The 20,645-nt window shown below is 40.0% G+C and overlaps 1 protein-coding gene across 8 annotated transcripts in view; it reads left to right on the forward strand.

Moving 5' to 3' along the window:
* celf6 (CUGBP Elav-like family member 6) overlaps positions 1-20,645 on the forward strand; it is a 235,643-nt gene that overhangs the window by 157,934 nt on the left and 57,064 nt on the right. For 7 of the 8 annotated variants that reach the window (XR_009767677.1, XM_061668797.1, XM_061668788.1 and 4 more), the window contains exons 4-5: positions 8,391-8,519; positions 16,951-17,030. Coding sequence is in view for 7 of the 8 variants with exons in the window: in XM_061668797.1 (XP_061524781.1) it covers positions 8,391-8,519; positions 16,951-17,030 (209 nt within the window). In the remaining variant the exon portion in view is untranslated. The remainder of the gene's footprint in view (positions 1-8,390; positions 8,520-16,950; positions 17,031-20,645) is intronic. The other variant, XM_061668837.1, reaches the window with a different exon arrangement.

Below are 20,645 nucleotides of genomic sequence, written 5' to 3' on the forward strand. Positions count from 1 at the left end.
CATAGGTGACAGTCACAATGAGACCTAGGGAAGAAACCATCTCGTGGAAAGCAAAAAAAAAAAAAATTCCATTCATTGACACCCCCTAAAACTGGACTTCAATATAATTGCCTTTAAATAGTTTAAACAAGGCGGCACGGTGACCGACTGGTTAGAGCGTCAGCTTCACAGTTCTGAGGACCCGGGTTCAATCCCCGGCCCCGCCTGTGTGGAGTTTGCATGTTTTTCCCGTGCCTGCGTGGGTTTTCACCGGGCACTCCGGTTTCCTCCCACATCCCAAAAACATGCATTAATTGGAGACTCTAAAATTGCCCGTAGGTGTGACTGTGAGTGCGAATGGTTGTTTGTTTGTATGTACCCTGCGATTGGCTGGCAACCAGTTCAGGGTGTACCCCGCCTCCTGCCCGTTGACAGCTGGGATAGGCTCCAGGAGGAGAACGGCTCAGAAAATGGATGGATGGATGGATAGTTTAAACAATAACCATAACCTATGATCCCCACAAAACATATAATGTCTACCTAATCTTATATTACACTTGAAAATAAGGAGTTTAAAGATGCTTGAGCTTTTTAATAGCCGCTCAGCAGAGCAAAAACTTCAACATGTGCGGTGAAGACTCTCCGTAACGTCTGCTACCAACCCAGGCTAAACTAAGCCCGAAATACAAAAATTATACAACAGTCGAGATGTATCGCGTCACCATACTTCCTTGACACCATTTGCTACGTTCCTATTAGATTGGCCTTTGACACTATCTTGTAGAATCTTGGGGTGTTACAGAAAGAGCACAAAACCGTAAATACTGTAGGTGAGTTTTTCAGCGGTGGGGGTTCACTGTACTCAACCAATCTTCTCTAAATAAAACAAAAAAGTAGACCATTAAGAGCGGTAGTGTTATTATATACATTACAATGCAAGAGTTCTTGGATTGTATGAATGTGACCAATATCTGCCAATCCAGATAAGGACTGTTTGGCCTTCGTAGGGGTCTTTGCTGTAAGAGGGGTATTTTAGTGCATTTTGGTCTTTTGTTGAGAAAGAAAAAGGAATCCATGAAAAAAAGTTCTATAGCTGTCTTCTTCATGAGGTAAAAGCACATGGAATGCTCATTATCCCCCATAAAACAGGCTCGACTAAGAAGCAAATGGTGCCATTTAATTCCAGACTGATTCCCTTGGCTGTCTCGCACTTGGGACAGCAAATAGATTATGTGAAATAAAGCCCAACTCAATATTAAAAACACTTTTTAACATTTTATACAACCATTCTGCACACCTTCATGGGCGAGTGCTTCTGGTGGCGAGCCTCGCAGGCACACCCCAAAAATAAATTAATTAATTAAAATAATCTCTGCAAATGAGTCCATAAGAAGTGCAACTTCTCTGTTGTGCTGCCTGGAACATTATGCTGCATCTGAAATGCACCCGGCGGCCTGGTAGGCATCTTTTATTATCGGGTGCAGCTGTCCGTGCTTTGTGAACACTACTACCAAGCCTCCTCGACAATAGCCAGCAGGCATGATGGGATGGAATGGTGAAAACAAAAGATATTTTCCATGGCAAAGGAGCAGCAAAGTAATTTATATATATATATATATATATATATATATATATATACACACACATATATATATATATATATATATATATATATATATATAAAACAACATTATTACCAAAGAAAAAGCAACTAATTATTTGTCTAGAGAGAGAAAACAAAGTGAAGGATGGCAATAAAGGATAAAGAGAAGGATACGATGCAAGTAGAATATTATATTGGCGAGAGAAGTGTCAATCTTGACAGCACATGGCTTCTGTGAAAAATCTATTAGTTTTTAATATACCACGGGGATGGAATGCGAAGGCAGCCTGGTGACAAGCAACTGTCAGATCTCTGTTGGGTTCTGATAACTTTTCTGATAACTTTTCTGATCTCCATTTGTATGTACTGTAGGGAGACACCACATACATGTTTTGTCGTAGTTTATAATAGTTTCCAGTAGGCTTTACACGATCAGGATTTTTGGGGCCAATCAGCGAGTTAAAAAAAAAAGATAATCCATTTGGAATCCATTTTTCTGCCTCTATTTTCTTCCTGCCGTCCGTCTCCTCTCTGATCACAGGTGTTCTTCATTCTCCTCCGGTGTTGGTTGTTTAACGTGTCTCGCTCAGAGTACTACATTCAAGGTGTTTGTAGTTTCCCGTGGAAAATGCTCCACCGCAAAACTGCAGCGCACAAGGAGCTAATGCACCATATTTAGAAATCAATTCCAAAACTATTTGTTGATGAAGTGAACCTCTGCCTATTCACAGCTCGCAATCCAGAAATTTACTAATACATATATTTTCCTTTGTAATCTATCTTCAGACAATCGCTGAAAATGTGTTATGGAAGCATGTTACAGCGATATATTATGACTGGATAAAATATTAAGAGTTACATTTAGCCTGGGTTGTTAGTGGAAGTTACAGAGAGTCTTCGTGGCATGTATATGATTTTGCTATTCCAAAGCTAACACATGTTGTAGGTCTTGTTATTATTTGGGTTGCAAAGGTGTCGTACACACCAGCGTTCTTGCACTTACCTTGTTTTTTAGGGTAAAGTTGTAAGATGAGTTTGAAATTATATTAAAGTGTTCAGGGATCCTGTTTTTTGTTATACAAAGTATTTAGTGTATATCAGAGGTAGGTAGTAACGCGTTACATTTACTCCGTTACATTTACTCAAGAAAGATTTTCCATAAACTGTACTTGCAAGAGTACTTTAAATGCACCATACTTTTACTTCAGTATTTATGTGAAGAAGGATCGATACTTTTACTCCGTTACAATGATCAACATGGCGTGCGCTACTTTTATTTATTCATTCTTGCTTGTGCGCGTCTATATTTAGACTCCATCTTCGACTTCCGCATAGGGTGCCCGTTGCACCAATCAAACGTGATCACGAATGTCATCCATTGGCCAAAAAAAACAAAAAAACAGCCGCGTGACTGTTTATTTTACAGACTCGAAAAAACAACAGTTTTATCATGTAGCTCTGAAATTGTGGCTGCCCAAACGTGGAAATTCCAGCCCACTTCTAACTTGAGAAAATACCTTGCGGTAAGTTGCAGATATTTCTATTGTTGTTTTGGCAATGAATATGGCAAAATTAGCACTTTCCCTATGGTGTCGCACACGCACGTGCACACACAATCAATAATTCTCTTCAGCAAACAGCTTCTTCATGAAGTCATTTTAGCGAATAAAGCAAATAATGTTTCTGTAGCGCCCAATGCATGTGTTGTTGGTTTTTGGGCAGTTAAGAATTTAAATGGTGCCAGGTGTGTGTCGACTCTCATATATAATTATTTTTTTTATTTTATTTGATGTTCATGCTCTGATTTAAAAAACAAAATCTGAAGTTTCTCACAAGTTACTCTTTACTTGAGTAGTTTTTTCATTGAGTACTTTCTTACTCTTACTCAAGTAAATATTTGGATGACTACTTTTTACTTTTACTTGAGTCATATTATTCTAAAGTAACAGTACTCTTACTTGAGTACAATATTTGGCTACTCTACCCACCTCTGGTGTATATAAAGAGTTACAATTTTGCAGGGTTAAAGATTGAAATTACATTTCCAAAGGTCTTCTGTACATTGGCAAAGAAGTGTTGGGTTCATCCTATATGTTGCTTCTATATGAAGGACCTCAAGCCTCTTAATGCAAATATAGGACTGCACATAAGGGCTCTCTCTTTTTTCGTGCCTCTTCACTTTTAATGGATTACCGTACACTTTAAAGTCGCGGTGTCATCCCCTTACGCAGAGGGTGCATTACACGATATTCATATTCATAAAATGCCAATTTAAAGTGCGCAAGTGGCCATGGGAGATGTGTGTGGAGGGGTGAACTTGTAAAAATCCAGCGCGAGCAGCTTCGGAGACAGGTGCAAAGAGCACTAATTAATAGCAATCAATACTCGGGGCCAGGGCAGGCGGCGGGCCGGCGGAGACTCTCTCAGGTCAGGCAATGAAAAGATAGCAAGCGCCAAATTCATTCTTCTCTCCCGGAGGACGGCTCTGAAGTACACTCACACTTCCTTTAATGCCTTCACTGGGGTGTCATTTATTTTTGCGTTTGCCAGCACATTTGGAAAGTTCATTACCTCGCTCATGGCTTGTTAATTAGCCTTGTAAAGCCACCATTAGATCTCCTCGGGCTAGGACCAAGATGAGACTTTTTTTTTTTTTTTTTTTGTCCCACAACATTACCACACAGTATGGGGGCCTGTGAAACTGTACTCTGCCCATTTAACAGGGACTCCTCAGTGGAAATCTGAAAGTAGGAGGCAAATTAAGACACATGTGCTCTGGACAACCAGTAGCCTTCCTTCATATTTCCTCTTTGCTTCCTTGAACAGAGGTCAGCCTCATTTACCTCAACATATGTTGAAGCCGAATGTCCAGGGACAGGAATTTGACTACATTTCCTTGATCAAACATTATTTAAATGGAATATATATTGGACAATTTACTTTTTAATTTCTTGAACAGTATACAAATAGTTCTCTGGAGTGCCTTCTCAAACCTCACGTGTGAAATTAATCAACCGAGTAAATCGTTTTTTTTTTAGCTGCCTATTTTTGAAATTGTCTGTTAGTGAGCTGCGTTGCACTTTCGCCCCACTGTAAATGGGGTTAATTTCCATTATAACTGCCCCACACACAGTTTCTCCAGCCATGACACAATCTGCTAAACTGAATGAATATATATATATATATATATATATATATATATATATATATATATATATATATATATATGTCGAAAAATCTTAATCTGTAGATAATCAAATAAACACTTTGAAAAATGAAGGCCTATCCCTAAGAGAAATCCTGTTATATGAGACAATTGTCAGAATAAATTATTATTTCAAAAACACATTTTTGACATTTAATATTGATGCATTGTAAATAAAAAAATAACTGCTGTTGTTGATATTAATGCTCATAGCTATTTGAAAGATTAATATGGGGAAATGGGGAAACTATTTAATATTTTTGGCCATCAACAATTATACTAATACATTCAGAAATTACCAATTAAATATAAAAAAATAATGTAGTTAATATTTCTGCCTTCAAACATGAACGTTATACTCTATAATTTATCAATTAACTCTAAATAATTTGAACGTGTGTTATTTCCTACCTTTCAAAGCAAAGCAATTACAAAATTTTTAAAATTATAAATTAAATACAAATCTCAATATAGTAAATAAAAAATTAAAAATGAATGTCTGGTGACTGATGGGCAACACAGTCAGAGTCAGCAGGGGTCTGCTCCTGCTCACCCCTGACCGTGAACAGAATAAGCAGTAGAACATGGATGGATAGATATTATTTAATCATTACTGCCTTTGAAAATGAAACTCAATGTTTGGAAAAAAGTACATAGTATTTAATATTTTTCTTGACAAGAATACCCACACCTAAAAACGAACGATGAAACCATATGAAACATTTACGAAAGACCCTGTGGTGCAGTCCACGTCTAGAAAAAAAAAGCTAGACTCAAGGAATCAGCAGCGTGAAAAGCAGCAGCAGAGCCAAGGCGCCGAAGCCTTACCTTATTGATTACGCAGGTACTCATTTGTGTAGCTAAGCAGGTAGCACTTGTCTCATTTGAACTTTACAGAGATGGAACAGGATCCGATTTTTCCGCCGCAAAGGAGGAGATGGCCCCGAGTGCTTTATTTTTAGACCAGATGCATCTAATGGGGCCTGGCAAGTACAGGAGGCGTCACATCTGTTGAGGCCCAGGTGATGCTCTCACCATCCTCCCCACCACCACCACCACCACCACACCTCAGTGCGCCATACCAGTCAAATGACTCACGTGGAAGATCAACAGTGTCATTGTCAATAAAGTCCTTTTCCTCTCGCTGCCACTTTCTATCAGTGCCGGCGACGGGCTCATCCTTGTAACCATTTTACTTCACAACATGGCTGAATTGGAGATGAATAATTTAAAAGACGTAAAAGAAGATGAACGCTCTGTCTATACCAGGAGGATAGATTGGGAAAATTAAGCTTTTCAACTTTCGGAAATGATAGTGGAGTTTTTTTGTTTTGTTTTTTTTTTGCTCTTGAAAAGAACATATTTATTAACAGGATGGATGAGAGTTAAAAGTATTTGCTTTCTAAGAACAGAATAAAGAGTTTGCATCACCGTGCCTGTGATGATTATAAATCCTAGAAAAAGTGAATTGACTAAGAATGTGTTCACAAAGCAGATTATTTCTTTGACTTGGTGCAATTGTTATGAACCCTTGCTCATAATTATCCAAAATGACAGAACTTTATTCATTACTCCTGCTCAGCCCACTAAACATTCCAATGTTATCCTTTCTTGCACTCTACTTGACTATATATCATGCAACCAGAGAGATGAGCATTTTGAATGTGTAAATATAGTCTACATTTTAATGAGGCATTTATCTGAAAGTCATCACGCTGATGATGGGCGAAGACCTTTAAAAAGTGACTTGCGCAGTGAATGCCTCACAGATAATGTCTCTTTCTTATCGGGGTGATGAGAAAAAGTAAGAAAATGGTCAGCGTTCCAGTTGATCAAACAGTACATCAACTAAGAATGAACTTCATGAAACAAGTCAGTGGAAAAGTGAAGGCCAAGTACTGAATCATTGTTGATTTTCTTATACAAATTTTAGATGACATAAAACACTTAAGCTGTTCTCCAAAATGACAATATTTAATAGCTTCTCAAAAATTTGCAATTAATGCCCTTTTCAAACAATACAAAAATAATGAAAAAGTAGAAGTGAAAGGAAGCTCAGAGCTGAACCCTTTCTAATTCGAATGCATTGCCCAACAGTTGCAAAATATGATCAAATAGACCACTGTACTAAATGTATGCAAACGTGTTGACTTCACCAGTCTGTGGAACTTCATTCAATTCATTTATTATTATTATTATTAAAGCTATAGATGGTATTTCAATATTTTGACAGCAAACCTATTTATTCCTTAGTTCAAATATACCTTGCAACAAACTTTCTTCTATTCCTCTTGAGTTCCTGTTTTGTCTCTGCATCAGCCCATCAAGAGAGCCCAGGGTTTTGGTCCTCCGATAGTGGCCACCATGGTCTGAGCACCAGTTCATCTCTTTATGTATTGATAACCCGATCAAATGTATTTTTCTTGTAATAACATTTTAAAGAAAGTTCTGAACAGATATTAATGAATCTTTTAATTATACCGAGCACTATCATCTCCCATTCCTGACAAATTCTTCGCCGAACGAGACTAAAGATAGTAGTTCAATAATTCCCCAAAAAAATGTCTTTGCAAACTTTTTTCTCTTCGTTTTCACGTCCTGCTTCGATTTCCACGACAGCCCGTATAGGTAGCAAACCCATTAGGTCTTCTGCTGGTGCCTCCAATATATTGCTTGTATAGTGACCAAATTCTACATGAACTGCAACGTTCTTAACAAACTCGCTAATAAATATTGATGAATTGATTCGTTACACCCATTGCTAGCTACTATCAATCCTGACTGGTGAAGCAAAAGTAAATGGTTTGACATTCTGTCTTTATTTCGGTGACATCCCGTTTAGGTGGCGAACCAATTAGGCCGTCTGCTGGTATCTGCCGTGCAGTGAACTCCATGTCGGGTCATGCATCATTACCACCTTCCTTGTGTATAAAACAGTTTTAAAGAGTTTTTGACAAATACTGATGAATTAATGCATTATACACATCCCTAGATACTTAATACCAGTCCCGACTAGTTTATTGCCTGATGAGACTGTAAATAATATTAAAATATTTCCAATAAACTTTGTTTTTCTTTGGCTCCGAATTGACCTGCAACAAACTGTCCTCTCTTTCTTGACTTCCTGTTTCAATTTTTGCGACAGCTCTTTTAGGTAGCAAACTAATTAGGCCCTTTGCTTGTAGTTCCACTTTATCTCATTGTGTATAGCAACCAAAGAAAAGGGTAATTGTTCATTGTGGAAAAATATATTAATAAATCAGTTTATTACACCCATCGCTGGCTACTACCAGTCCTGGCTAGTTAGGAACTACTGAAAAATAAATAAACAAGTAACAGAAATGAGTAATGTAATGTTTGGTTTGTAAAAGGACATATGAAACAGATTCACTGTCTTTGCTTTGACTGTACAGCACAGCAGACTTGACTGTGACAGCATCAAATAGCTTAGAAATATGCCAGTATGGCACACTGTTGGCTTTGCATGGCTGATTTCTGCTAAAAAGCTGAAGTGGGGATGCAGAGGGGTGGAGTTGCACAAGCCCCTCTTGGCTCAGCAGAATGCCACCATCAGCTGTTGTTTTTTCCTCTCTCCTGATCCAGAAGACAGGAAGCTGTTTGTGGGGATGCTCGGCAAGCAGCAGAGCGAGGATGACGTCCGGCGGCTCTTCGAGACCTTCGGCCAGATCGAGGAATGCACCGTCCTGCGGGGTCCTGATGGGACCAGTAAGGGTCAGGGCACATGCACACACACACACATGCACACACACACACACACACACACATGCAGAGTCCCTCAGTCCCTCCATTTGTGTGTCCAGCCCCACTTCTGCCGCCTCCGCTCGATCGTCCTTGAGGCAGCACAAGTCGACCCTTGCTCCCTCGTTGTTTTGGTGCCCCAACACTTAACGTCCATTTCCTCACTACTCCATTCACGTCTTACTTCTTATGTACCAGTTCAACTCCCTCCTCCCACACCTGTTATCTGAAACATGGGGTGTTTGTTCCCCGCATGGCCATCATCCCTCCCCAGACGATCATCATGTACAAAAAACGGAGTTTAGTCACACTGACTCTCAATAAAGCAGGAAACACCTTCTGTCTTATAATCAGGGGTGTTGAATTTTGTAAATGTTTACCTTTTTTAACTCAACAGACTAACACACTGTGATTTGGTTCTGTGTGTGGTGTGCAACATAAAATATGCACACAGCATTATGTAAATTGAGCTTCCCCTTGAGGAATCACTGTATAATGAATATGATAAATTAATGAAATGAAAGTTAAATAAAGAAAACATAGCCTACATCCCATCTTTCTATATAGGTGACATGACATTTTTTTCAGGATTTATGAGGTGGTCAGTGCCCCTGGATCTCACTAAATATGCCGTGCTGAGGCTACGCAAGCTGCACTAAAGCCACAAACGCATTTTTCTACCTCTTTGAAGACCTGATTTTGAGATATCTCTGAACGATTATCCTGACCAAGGAAAAACCTTTTCAATATTATTATAGTGTGTATTCAACACCGAGTTTGGCCGAGTCATGGAGAATGTTATTTGAATTTCAACGATAATTTTCATGTTCAACAGGAGTTCAGAACATACAGAGTGGTTCTCCGACCCCATTAAAATAGAAATTACAAACTGAAATTATATTCATAATCGATTCTTAAATTTCTCCATAGTCGACAAAAAAACAAAAAACTCAAATGGTAAAATATTTGGTACCCTTGAAAACACCAGTTAACTGAACTGATCTGTAAACTGTGAGGTGTCCATCTAGACGACGATGTGTGTGACGGAACGGCAGCGGCAGATAATCCATGCGTCCTCGAGTTAAATCAATGAGAAAGGCTCGCTCGTATCGAACCACGGGCCTTTCAGCGTCGACATCACTTACTCTCACTGTTAATCCCACCTTTTTTTCTTTGTGTTGCCCACTACATTCGTCCACTCCTAACCCCTCCCAAACCGCTTGCTTCCACTTTTTTCATGTCCCCTCCCTCCCTCCCTTTCTAACTTCCCGTCTGCTCAGATGCTTCGGGCTGATTGACAGCACATAAAATGAAATCGGGCCGGTGCTGCCGTGTTCAACAGGAGCTATACTTTCGCTCCTTTTCACCCTCCTCGCGCCTCCTCTCTCTCTTTGTGCGCCATATGTTTCCTCTAGTGGCATTCGTTTCTCACTCATTACCTCCCTCTCACTCTTTCTTTATTCCTTCCATAGCGTTTCACTGCGACAAAAAGGAATGTCAGCAGTACAGTGGATCCTCCAAATGTCGAATGCCCCAAAGTCATACAAGAGCTCACATTTTCGGGGAAAACATGCCTCAAAAGTTGGACAAAAACTTGAATGAGATGTCATCATATTTTGTGAGACTTCAAGACAGCAAGCATTGAAAGGAATATCTCCATAAATGTGTTTTTAAGTATGATAAAAACAGAAGCTGAACTGTCCCTTTTTGTAATGTAGCTGTAGCGTGGAAACAGAAGTGTCAAACATGTCATGGCTGCTCAGTACAATATGGCTAAAACAATATTAAGAATGTTTTATTTCTTTTTTTTTTCTGTTTGGGATGGCACCACACAAGGGTACCAGTGATAGCTCAGAGGAAAAAGTGTGACAATAAAGTAAGGTGCTACACCCGTTTCTGTCATGGCTACTCAGTAAAATGTATTATTTATTTGTGAAAAATGGAATGTGCACCGCGAAGTCAGCTCTACACACTAATTTGGTAAGTGTGTTTTGCTTTTTCCCTTGGTTTTTTATTGCTGCTAAGATAGAAAAGTACAGGTGATGGCACAGTGGCCAAGTGTGCAAAAGTCAATGTAGTACAGGAAAATAAAACATGGCTAAAGTGGCAACAAAGCAACACCATTAATAAAGGAAAAACTGAATTACACTGCAAAGTCAGCTGTGTTTGCGTCACTATTTTAATATTGTCGCTGTCCCTCAGCCGTGACGTTTTCAGATGGCTGCGTCACTTTTTTTCAGATGGGTATCACCAGACACCGTGTGCAGTCATTAAACACCGTGAAAACTAAGTAGAAATGGATACAACATTAGTTTCAAGATCCGGACAAAATACAGTAAAGCATGCAACTGTTTTTTTTATAAGATTACCTTGTTCCGCTTGCCAAGGGAGCTAATCTGAAATTCTTGACTTAGCTCAATGTCTTCTTTTGGTAGCTTTGGTCTGTGCTGGATATTGTCTTTCGATTCAGAAGTTATGTTTCTCTGCTTTGCGTCTTGAAGGTCCTCTCTCCAAGTCTCAGAGAGTTTCCTCTTAGCCCAATTATGTGACACTGCCTTAAAAGCATTGTGACATGGAGACATGGCCTTGGCAAATATCAGTATTTCCTACAGGAAAATATTGTGTGTAGCTTTTGAGGTTCACGACAAAATGTCTCCTTGTGTCCCGTCACGTTGCTCACCGCACAACAGTCCCGTGCAGTTATTATAAACGCAATTTATTTTACCCAGCAACAAGCTCTGGATGAGCCTTGTGGAATTCCAATGAGGCTGGCCTTGAAATTGACTGCGCTATCTACTCCGCGATGCAGGCCGACTGCCATGTTGATGTAAATGTGTGCTACTCGGAAGCCTTTCAGCACCGCCCTCGCCACCCAATAGAAAGGCCAAGAAGTTTCACACCCTCCCCACCGCATCGCTTCTCCAAACTACTTTCAGCGCTTGCTGCCAGAATTGAATAGAGCCCCGAGTTGTCAGGAATAATAGAGAGATGGCTTTTAGCTCCATAATTAAGTTGTGTTATAAATGTCACCCATCCAGCCGGATGGAATTCATGCATACATATTACTACCCGGGGAATTCAAAAGGCAATGCGGCGAGATCCCCTTACTTGAAAGCAATACAATCTCTCTCCTCGCCACTTTCGTCCCGACTCATTTGGAGATGTTAAAGTAAAAAAAACTCAAGACGCGTGCTATAATTCAGAAGGTTGTGGCACTTCTATTTAATTGGAGATGTTTGGCACCGCATTACCCTTTCTTTCTGGCCTGCACATTGGGGAAAAAGTCAAACTGAGTGAATGTTTGACATGACAATGAAGCCTTAGAACATGAGTGGGGAACCTTTTTCAGTACAATGAGGGCCATACTAGATTTTCAAAGAAATATGATTTAACAAGGGCAGCACAGTATGGATTTGGTTAACACATCTGCATCACAGTCAAGGGGTTCCAGGGCGAAATCACAGCTCAAGCCCTTACTGGTGGTGTTCGCGTGTTCTCCCCTTGTGTGTCTTTTCTCCTGTTTCATCCCACATTTTAGACTATCCATATGTAGGAATGTGAATATAGATGTGAATGGTTGTTTGTCTTTATGTTCCCTACAATTGGGTTGCGACCAGTCTCGGGTGTATCCCGCCTCTAGCCCAAAGGCAGCTGGGATAGGTTCCAGCTCAGCTACAGACCACGAACAAGCATTTAAAAGGGAAGGATGGATGTCATACAAGTATAACGTAATCAACTCCTAATAAATTGTAAAAGGCTTAAACATAATACTGTAAACTCAAATAACAATAGCCTTTGATCACAAGTGATCAGCATATGGCAGCTTAGGAGCAGGCAACTAATGTGAGAAGCTAACGTAGTAGTCGCAGCTAAACACATTGCTTTTTTCTTCTCAAAAGGCACAAACATGGGTTCATAGGCACCCCACCAGTCATAGGAGATCCAAATGCATTCCCTTTTTCACCCCCCAAAAAATTTAACTTGCTACCCTCCCACCCGACCCCTCAAAACAAAAAAAGTGACAGATATCAACTGGGCTGTAGTAACAAGAATTTCAAAAGTACTTGATCCTTGGGGTGTTCTGAGGAAAGCCTGTCACAGAAATTTTAATAAGAAACGTCCAAACCGTATGCTTCTTTTCACATGTTCTCTTCCCACTGTAAGAAGTTAAACTCGCAACTTTTGGGCATATTATGTTGCAAAATGTTGGTTAAACCCCAAATTGTACACCTGTCGGGGCATTTGAGCTTCAAGGTCCCACAGTACACAGATTCCTCGTTTTACAATGGTCCTAGCACACGTCATTTCGAGGATACAAATGTCGTTCAATGAATGGAACTATCGTTTGCGTAGTAAGGCATTAAGTTACCCCTGTACCTACTTACTGATTTTCATTTGATTGCTTTATTATTGGCCGACAAGTGGCTTTAAGACAAATATTTTCTGTAATTAAGACATTACTATTGCGTTAGCGCAGGATAGTGATAGACTACGGCGCAGTCTGATTTACAAACAAATTTGGCTTAGGTCACAGCCAGAAGACCGGAACTCTGTCATAAACCACTCAACCACACACCTGTATTTTGTTTTAAAGAATTGTGTGATTGGCCAGATCAAATATTAGCAAATAATAAAAATAGCAATATTAATAATAATAATAGTTGGGCCATATGCCGTATGGTTCAGATGCTCACTGGCATTGTGGATCTCTTGTTGGATAAACAACCAGACTATACCTTGCCCTAAAAAACCAAAGGTTTCTTGAAAGAAAGATTGAACCTCATCATTTTTCCTTCAAAAGGTCAAATTTGTTTTTTCTTTCAAAGGCAGACTTCAAGTCACCGACATCTTTCAGTCAGACAAATGAAGACCCTTCCTGCCTCGAATCCTCCAAGGGCTGTTCAAGTGAAGTAAAAAGGAAGGGGGACAGAATCAAAGTGTTCTTTGACGTTTGCAGTTCCCCTCTGTAGAACTATTCAGCTTTAAGGACATTTGACACAACAACAAAACACACATGGCCTTTTACTGCTCACTTCAATGTCTCCACACAAACAGTTTACGCTGCTTTTGTAGTGGCTGGAAAGCCTCAGGTGAAAGTGGATTTTGTCTTCTATTGATTGGGGACAGCGCAAATGTCCCCAAGTTTTGAAACTTTTTGATTTGGAAAAGTTACCTACGAAGTCAGAAAAATAACCACCTCCAAAGTTGAACACAATATATTCAGGGGATATTGGCCTACCTCGAGTGTGTGCATATTTAATTATGTCCGTCCATCCACCCATCCATATTATTAGGGTCACAGGTGACCTGGAGCCCATCCCAGCCAGCTTTGAGCAGGAGGCGGGGTAAACTCTGGACTGGCTTTCAACCAGTCGCAGGGCACATACAAACAACTATTCATACTCATATTCACACCAATGGATAATTTCAAGTCTTTGATTAACCGAACATACATGTTTTTTCAATGTGGGAAGAAGCTCGAGTACCAGCAGAAAACACGTATACTTAAGCATGGGGAGACTGTCGAAACTCCACACAGGGATGTTCTGTCAGAGATTCAAACCCGGATCTCCTGACTGTAAGGCAGATGTGCTGGTGTAAATTATGTTTTTCTTTTTGGTTCATTGTCACTTTAGGCATATTGTTCTGAGCAGCTACGACAGAGACGTGTGAACATTGCCATAAATTGCAATTCAGGTTCTATGGTTATCATTGTCTTTGTTCCTCTTTGTTCAGCTTCTGTGGTGGCATAAAAAATAGAGGAAAAAAATCAGTAAACCTTTTAGCTGCTCACCGAGCTGACATCTCAACATTTGCTTATGTCGCACGTGACGTCACATACAGTATGATGACAGTTTGACTGGATTTAGCTTTTTAGAAAGTCTGTTTTTTATAGACACAGGCAGGTATTTTAATTATTGGTCATTTCTGTCTCTCCATTTTCTGTACCACTTATTCTCATTAGGGTCGCGGGTGAGCTGGAGCCTCTCCAAGTTGACTTTGGGCGAGAGGGGGGCGTACATTCTGCACTCGTCACCAGCTACTGTAAATGCAGGGCACATACGTAAAAAACATATAGACAAGCAGCCATTCGCAATTTAGAGTCTTCATCAAACATACTATGCATGTTTTTTTTAAATGTCGGAGGACCTGAAGAACATGCAAACTCCACACAGGAAGGAGCCCAAATTCCAAAACCCAACCTCAGAGCTGTGAGGCAGATGTGCTAACCATTTGTACACCGTGCATCCATTATTGACTTTTTATCAAAGCTAATTAGTTATTAACCACAGAAGATTTGTGCTTTGTGTGTGTGTGTGTGTGTGTGTGTGTGTCTGTACACACATATACAAACATGCTCTCAAGGTCCATCTGATAATGAATTAAATGGAAATACCCCAAAAATCCAGTCAAAGTCAAAGGGCCCCTGCCAAAACCACCGTAAAATCATCAACAGATTAAAGGCGAAACTATTTCAAATCCGAAATCCCGACATCTCTAGGGTGCTCGGCTCAAGAAGCGTGCGCCCGATTCCGTTAACGCTGCTGTTGCTCGATTAATGAAAAGAAGCGGAATAAATCCGTAAGGTTGTTAATTAGATAGCCTTCTAAAGTTAAAACATGAGCGACCTGAGGCCAAGGATGAAAATAGGATCGAACAGAGTACTCAATGATGGTAAAGCTAATTAATTCAAGGTAGTTTCCAAATGAACTATAATTCACTTCCATTTTAGTACACCACATGTTTAAGTAGCGCAGTGTTGTATCTCTCTGTGGTTCAGGACAGGTATATTGAAGTCTGAATGCACCAAAAGTTGTAAAATGTTGGTGTTTGACCAATCATAGGTCATCATATCACGTGAGCTGTAAGCGCACCTCACTTGACCTCATGTCAGCCAGCATCAAAGGATTAACTCTGAATGTTTTTTGTCTTTCTGCAGTATTTATTTTTCCTGAAAGGATTACAGAGTCCAGCATTAGCAAGTGTTTCAGTATCTTGATAGTCAGAGATGATCACCAGTAGCCATGTGGGTGAATGAGCAGAAGTGATGCCTCAGTTAGTGATGTTTAGTGTTGTTACTGCTTTTAATTTGGTATGTTCTCATTCCCATTTGCATTCTTACTCTAGTTGACTTGATAAAATGCTGTGTCGAGCAGCCGGCAGTGTCGAGCAGCTTTTTGTGAAGAAACACGTCACCTAACACACGTAATGCTGATAATGGTGTCACGCAATGCTAATCCATGCATCCAACAGCACTGCAGTCCTGCTTAGTTTTGGGGTTTGACATAATAGTTTTTCTTAGTAGTCTGACAGTCACTTGAAAACGGTGGCACTTCACCCAGCCTAGCTTCCAAGTCTTGGGCATAAAAGTGGAGCTAATTTACCTAACCTCACACCGAATTCTTGACTCAGAGTTCTTCACTCTCCACATGCTTTTTTGGCTCTGCTCCCGCGCACCATCTCTGGTCATCATGGTAAGCAGTACAAAGATCGGCATGCAGTATACTGCAGAGTCCCTCAGTTGCACGTGATGTAAATTGTGCTATAAATCTTGATCCTTCAGGTGTTTTTGACAGACACAGACAACAGAGAACTGTTTTTAATTGTGAAGAAAAACGCCGAGTACGTCTTCTTTGAACATTGCCTGGACAGTTAATAAACGTTTTATAATAGAAACAGTTTGGACTCTCAGTCAAATTATTTCAAATACAGTTGATCTCAATGTGAATATTTTAGGATTAAAAGTCGACAAAAACTTTTGGCAACACTTGATCTTGTGGATAGCATATCTAAACTTCCAACGTGCATTAATATGATCCACTTGAATCACTTTTAATGTCATTTGAAACGTTAATCCAGCAAAGCTCCACGACGCTGCTGCCGACGTTTATTTCTCTTGTGTTCTGTCCAACTTCTCATGTTGACTCTTCCTTCCTGAGCCTTAACCACACAACAGATTTAAGATGATTTCGCCGTCCTTCGAGGCAAAAAAAAAAAAACCAAAACATCCCTCCCCAGATTGCCTCCTCCACCACCGCCAACATCTTGAATTTGAAGCGAGCGCAGATTCCGTCGGATAGGCCGATTATAAGACCGCGCTATTGTTGTGCTAATCTCCTTTATGAGTGACTGCACACAAATCACAATGTGTAAATATTAATCAGATTAATATTCACAAACAAGTCTGTGGAATCAAATCTGCGCTGCTGGGGCGAGGGACGGGATGTTCCACACCGCTAATGCCTTTAGCGACAATCCCAACACACAAGTGACCAGAATATATTTATAGATCAGATAACGTGAAGACAATAACTGGTGATTTTTTTTTTTTTTTTTTACTTGACAAATCCAAGGCCATCTGCCTGATGTTGTTTTGCCTTTCGTTGTGTGTGCGTGTTTGCAGGCTGTGCCTTTGTCAAATTCTCCAGCCACGCAGAAGCACAGGCTGCCATCAACAGCTTGCACGGTGGACAGACCATGCCTGTAAGTAATACACTCTCCCAACAGCATTAGCATTAATAGTGCTTATTCTTTAATGGTTTAATGATGAGAAATGTCTTGTTTTTCTCCATTCTTGACAACATGGCTCTCTTTTACGGACCTGTGCTAATGTGATTAGATTGCAATTCTGATCTGGTTGAACATTCCAACGTAGAGTAACACATTTATAAAGTCAGCTCTATGTCACCTCCAGAGGAAATTTTTTTTTAATACAGGACAAGATTGAATGATAGTTATCTCCAGTTGTTTTAATTTATGCACAAACATATTTACAGGATAGCATTGTTACACTGAGATCATTTGTATTCGGTGAATGGGTATATTTTGGATAGAAATAAGAGTCTACAATGTTATGTCAAAGATGAATCCCCCGCATCCCTCAACTTTTGTTTTTAATTTTCATTAATTATTTAAAAATATATATATAATGTCCAGGATTATTCATAGTCTCTCCATTCAGGCACATCCTATGTTATAAATCATTGTCATTATGTCGCATATTTGATTTCATTACACTGGTCACAGATTTACTGTCTTAATATTTTTTTGGACTTATTTAGGACAATTCTGATGTGCTGAATAAAAATTTCAAATTGGATTTGCTCAATCAGGTTCTTGTTTAGGCGGCACGGTAGGACGACTGGTTAGCACACCTGCCTCACAGTTCTGAGGTCTCGGGTTGAAATCCGGCCTGTGTGGAGTCTGCATGTTCTCCCCGTGCCTGCGTGGGTTTTCTCCGGGTACTCCGGTTTCCTCCCACATCCCAAAAACATGCATAGTATGAGCATCATTCTTAAAAAAAGGTACAAAAGATTGTGTTCCCTAAAACTGTGATTTATAGATTAATTCGCTAAAAATTTGAAATATAAAAAAAAAAAACAAAAAAAAAAAAACATGGAAATGGCAAACACTCATTGATATCCATCCATTTTCTGAGCCGCTCTCCTCACGAGGGTCGCGGGCGTGCTGGAGCCTATCCCAGCTATCATCCGGCAGGAGGCGGGGTACACCCTGAACTGGTTGCCAGTCAATCGCAGGGCACATACAAACAACCATTCACACTCACATTCACACCTACGGGCAATTTAGAGTCTTCAATGAACCTACCATGCATGTTTTTGGGATGTGGGAGGAAACCGGAGTGCCCGGAGAAAACCCACGCAGGCACGGGGAGAACATGCAAACTCCACACAGGCGGGGCCGGGGATTGAACCCGGGTCCTCAGAACTGTGAGGCTGACGCTCTAACCAGTCGTCCACCGTGCCGCTGCCCTCATTGATATCACAAAAAAAAAAAAAAAGACAAATTATTACACAGTCTTGGCACTTGTTTCATTTTTAGCCAAAAGATCAATAAATCTGGCCAGGATACAAACAATTTACAGATTAATTGTATAAGTCTCATAACCATAAAAGTTGTTCAACATAACAATCAGGTCCAAAAACTAAGATCAACTTACTGTCTTTTAAATGACATGAAATCTATGGTAGAAAATTTTCATCAAAATGGAAGAAAGATTACACAATTTTCGGCCAATGTGGAGCTCTCTAGGACTGTTCCAAACACATAAAACTTTAATATAGCCCGAATTAAACTCTCACCTGCTATTTGGGTGGTTTACATTGCGAGCACAGCTCAGCTTTCCTCCAGAGGGTTGCGGTATGAGTCCTGAGGGAAAATTGTTGTATGTGTGATCACATCGATTGTGAAGGAAGACAAATCGAGAACTAGAGGTGGGTCAGTCCTCTTGGCGGCGGGCCACTCCTGGTAGCTCCCCATATAAAATTGCTCTTGGCAAGCAGCGGTGGCATCCATCAGACATAAAGTGACCCAGCCAAGCAGAGAGGACATGAATGAAAAATCGAGTATAAATCAGGGGTTTTTGGACAATTCCAGGCCATCTTTGTTCGTCACATTAAAATATACAATACAATTTTGGGTGGGAAGAGCTAATAGAAACTGTTTGGAAAAGCAGAGTAGGAAGGTGATCAGACAAATATGGTGTGTTGTGAACTCTACCTAGTTCGAAAAGTATCTTGTTGAAGACATGAAGTATTATTTGGTCTTTTTGTAAAGAAATGCTTTCCTGGTTGGATAATATTGCGACCATGGCGGCATCCAAATAACGACGCAGATCGCTTCTCTGAGGGGCCTGAAATTCTAGATTTGTGAAAACAAATGGATGTAGCAAGGTTTTAAAGATGAAAAAATAAATCAAAACGTTTAGCACTTCAATTTGATTGTGACTCTGAATCTTTACCAAAAAATACATTTCACTATATCTTAAAAGCAATTAGATGGTCATGGCACAATTGTCTTACAGCTCTGTAGCAAGTTTGCAAGGTCGACCACCTTGGAACTGGACAAGTATCTTGTTGAAGTCAGTCATAACATTTAAAACACATTTTCTATCAAGAAAAGTCTTCTTTGCTCTTTTTTTCATTAATGTGGTCCAGTCCTGACAAAACTGCAACATTCACACTAATCTCTGCGTCGATGGGCACCATCGTTTGAAAGATTGACGTGTCAAATTGGATTGGTGAAAATAGGGTAATGTAATCTCACAAGGATAAAGACCTATAAAGAAATGATTCCCTAGTGTATAATATGTTTAAAGTTAATATTGTTGACAGAGACTGATCTATACTGCTGGTGCAGGGACCTAAAATATACAATCCACAGACACACTACAGACATTTTTCACTGTTACCACACACAGACAAAAGATCCCAACAGTCAGCATCGGCCTCCTAACAATGCACTGCTCCTTTCATTTTTTTGCACGATATCCATTCTTTCTGCATCTATTCAATCTAGCTTCTCAGCAAACAGATCGCCTTTCCATTCGAGTTTTACAGAAGCTACGATGACTACGCACACACCACACACATTCTTAAATGTGTCCCTGGGAGACATTGTGCTGCAAATGTCTTATACGGGATGCTATTTACGAGTAACGGTTCATTCGGCGGTCAAAGAACGACACAGAGGCTAATGTAAAACGTTTTTTACACAATTCATGCAAATGAAAAGGAAGAGACTTTGATCGGAGGGAAGTTGAAGAAGACATATTGGTAGAAATGTATGTATGTATATTGTGCTTGCTTTCACACAAAAAAACATGCATAAAAGGCAATACGCTCAAAGAATTAAAAAAATAAAATAAAATAAATGCTGTCCAAACAAAGCATTTTCTTTGCTCCCCTTTAAAAGCGGCCCAAATAGTCTCGGATGGTGAATGTCATATATGTGGAAGAGGCCTCAGCGATCTGTGCACGACTGGATCATGAAATGCTAGCAGTACACCCTTTTTAAATACAGAATGTGCTGGTGAAAAACCACTGGCGACTTAAATGTGTCCGTGGACCTCATTGATCTATAGGCCCTCCAATGGTCACGCAGTCATGCAGCAAGTGCACTTGAGTCGGAGTAACCTTGCAAGAGCAGTCAATCACACCTCCAACTACACTGCATTATAGAAACCCAGCATAAAAGGAGACACAAATAGAAAGCACCATTATTCATTTTAACACAGAAGTAACAATTCTACATCGACCGATCAACAGGCAGCAGCGGGTCCAACTCCATCCTTATGCA

This window comes from Phycodurus eques, chromosome 2 (assembly GCF_024500275.1).
Source record: "Phycodurus eques isolate BA_2022a chromosome 2, UOR_Pequ_1.1, whole genome shotgun sequence".
Lineage (NCBI taxonomy): Eukaryota > Metazoa > Chordata > Actinopteri > Syngnathiformes > Syngnathidae > Phycodurus > Phycodurus eques.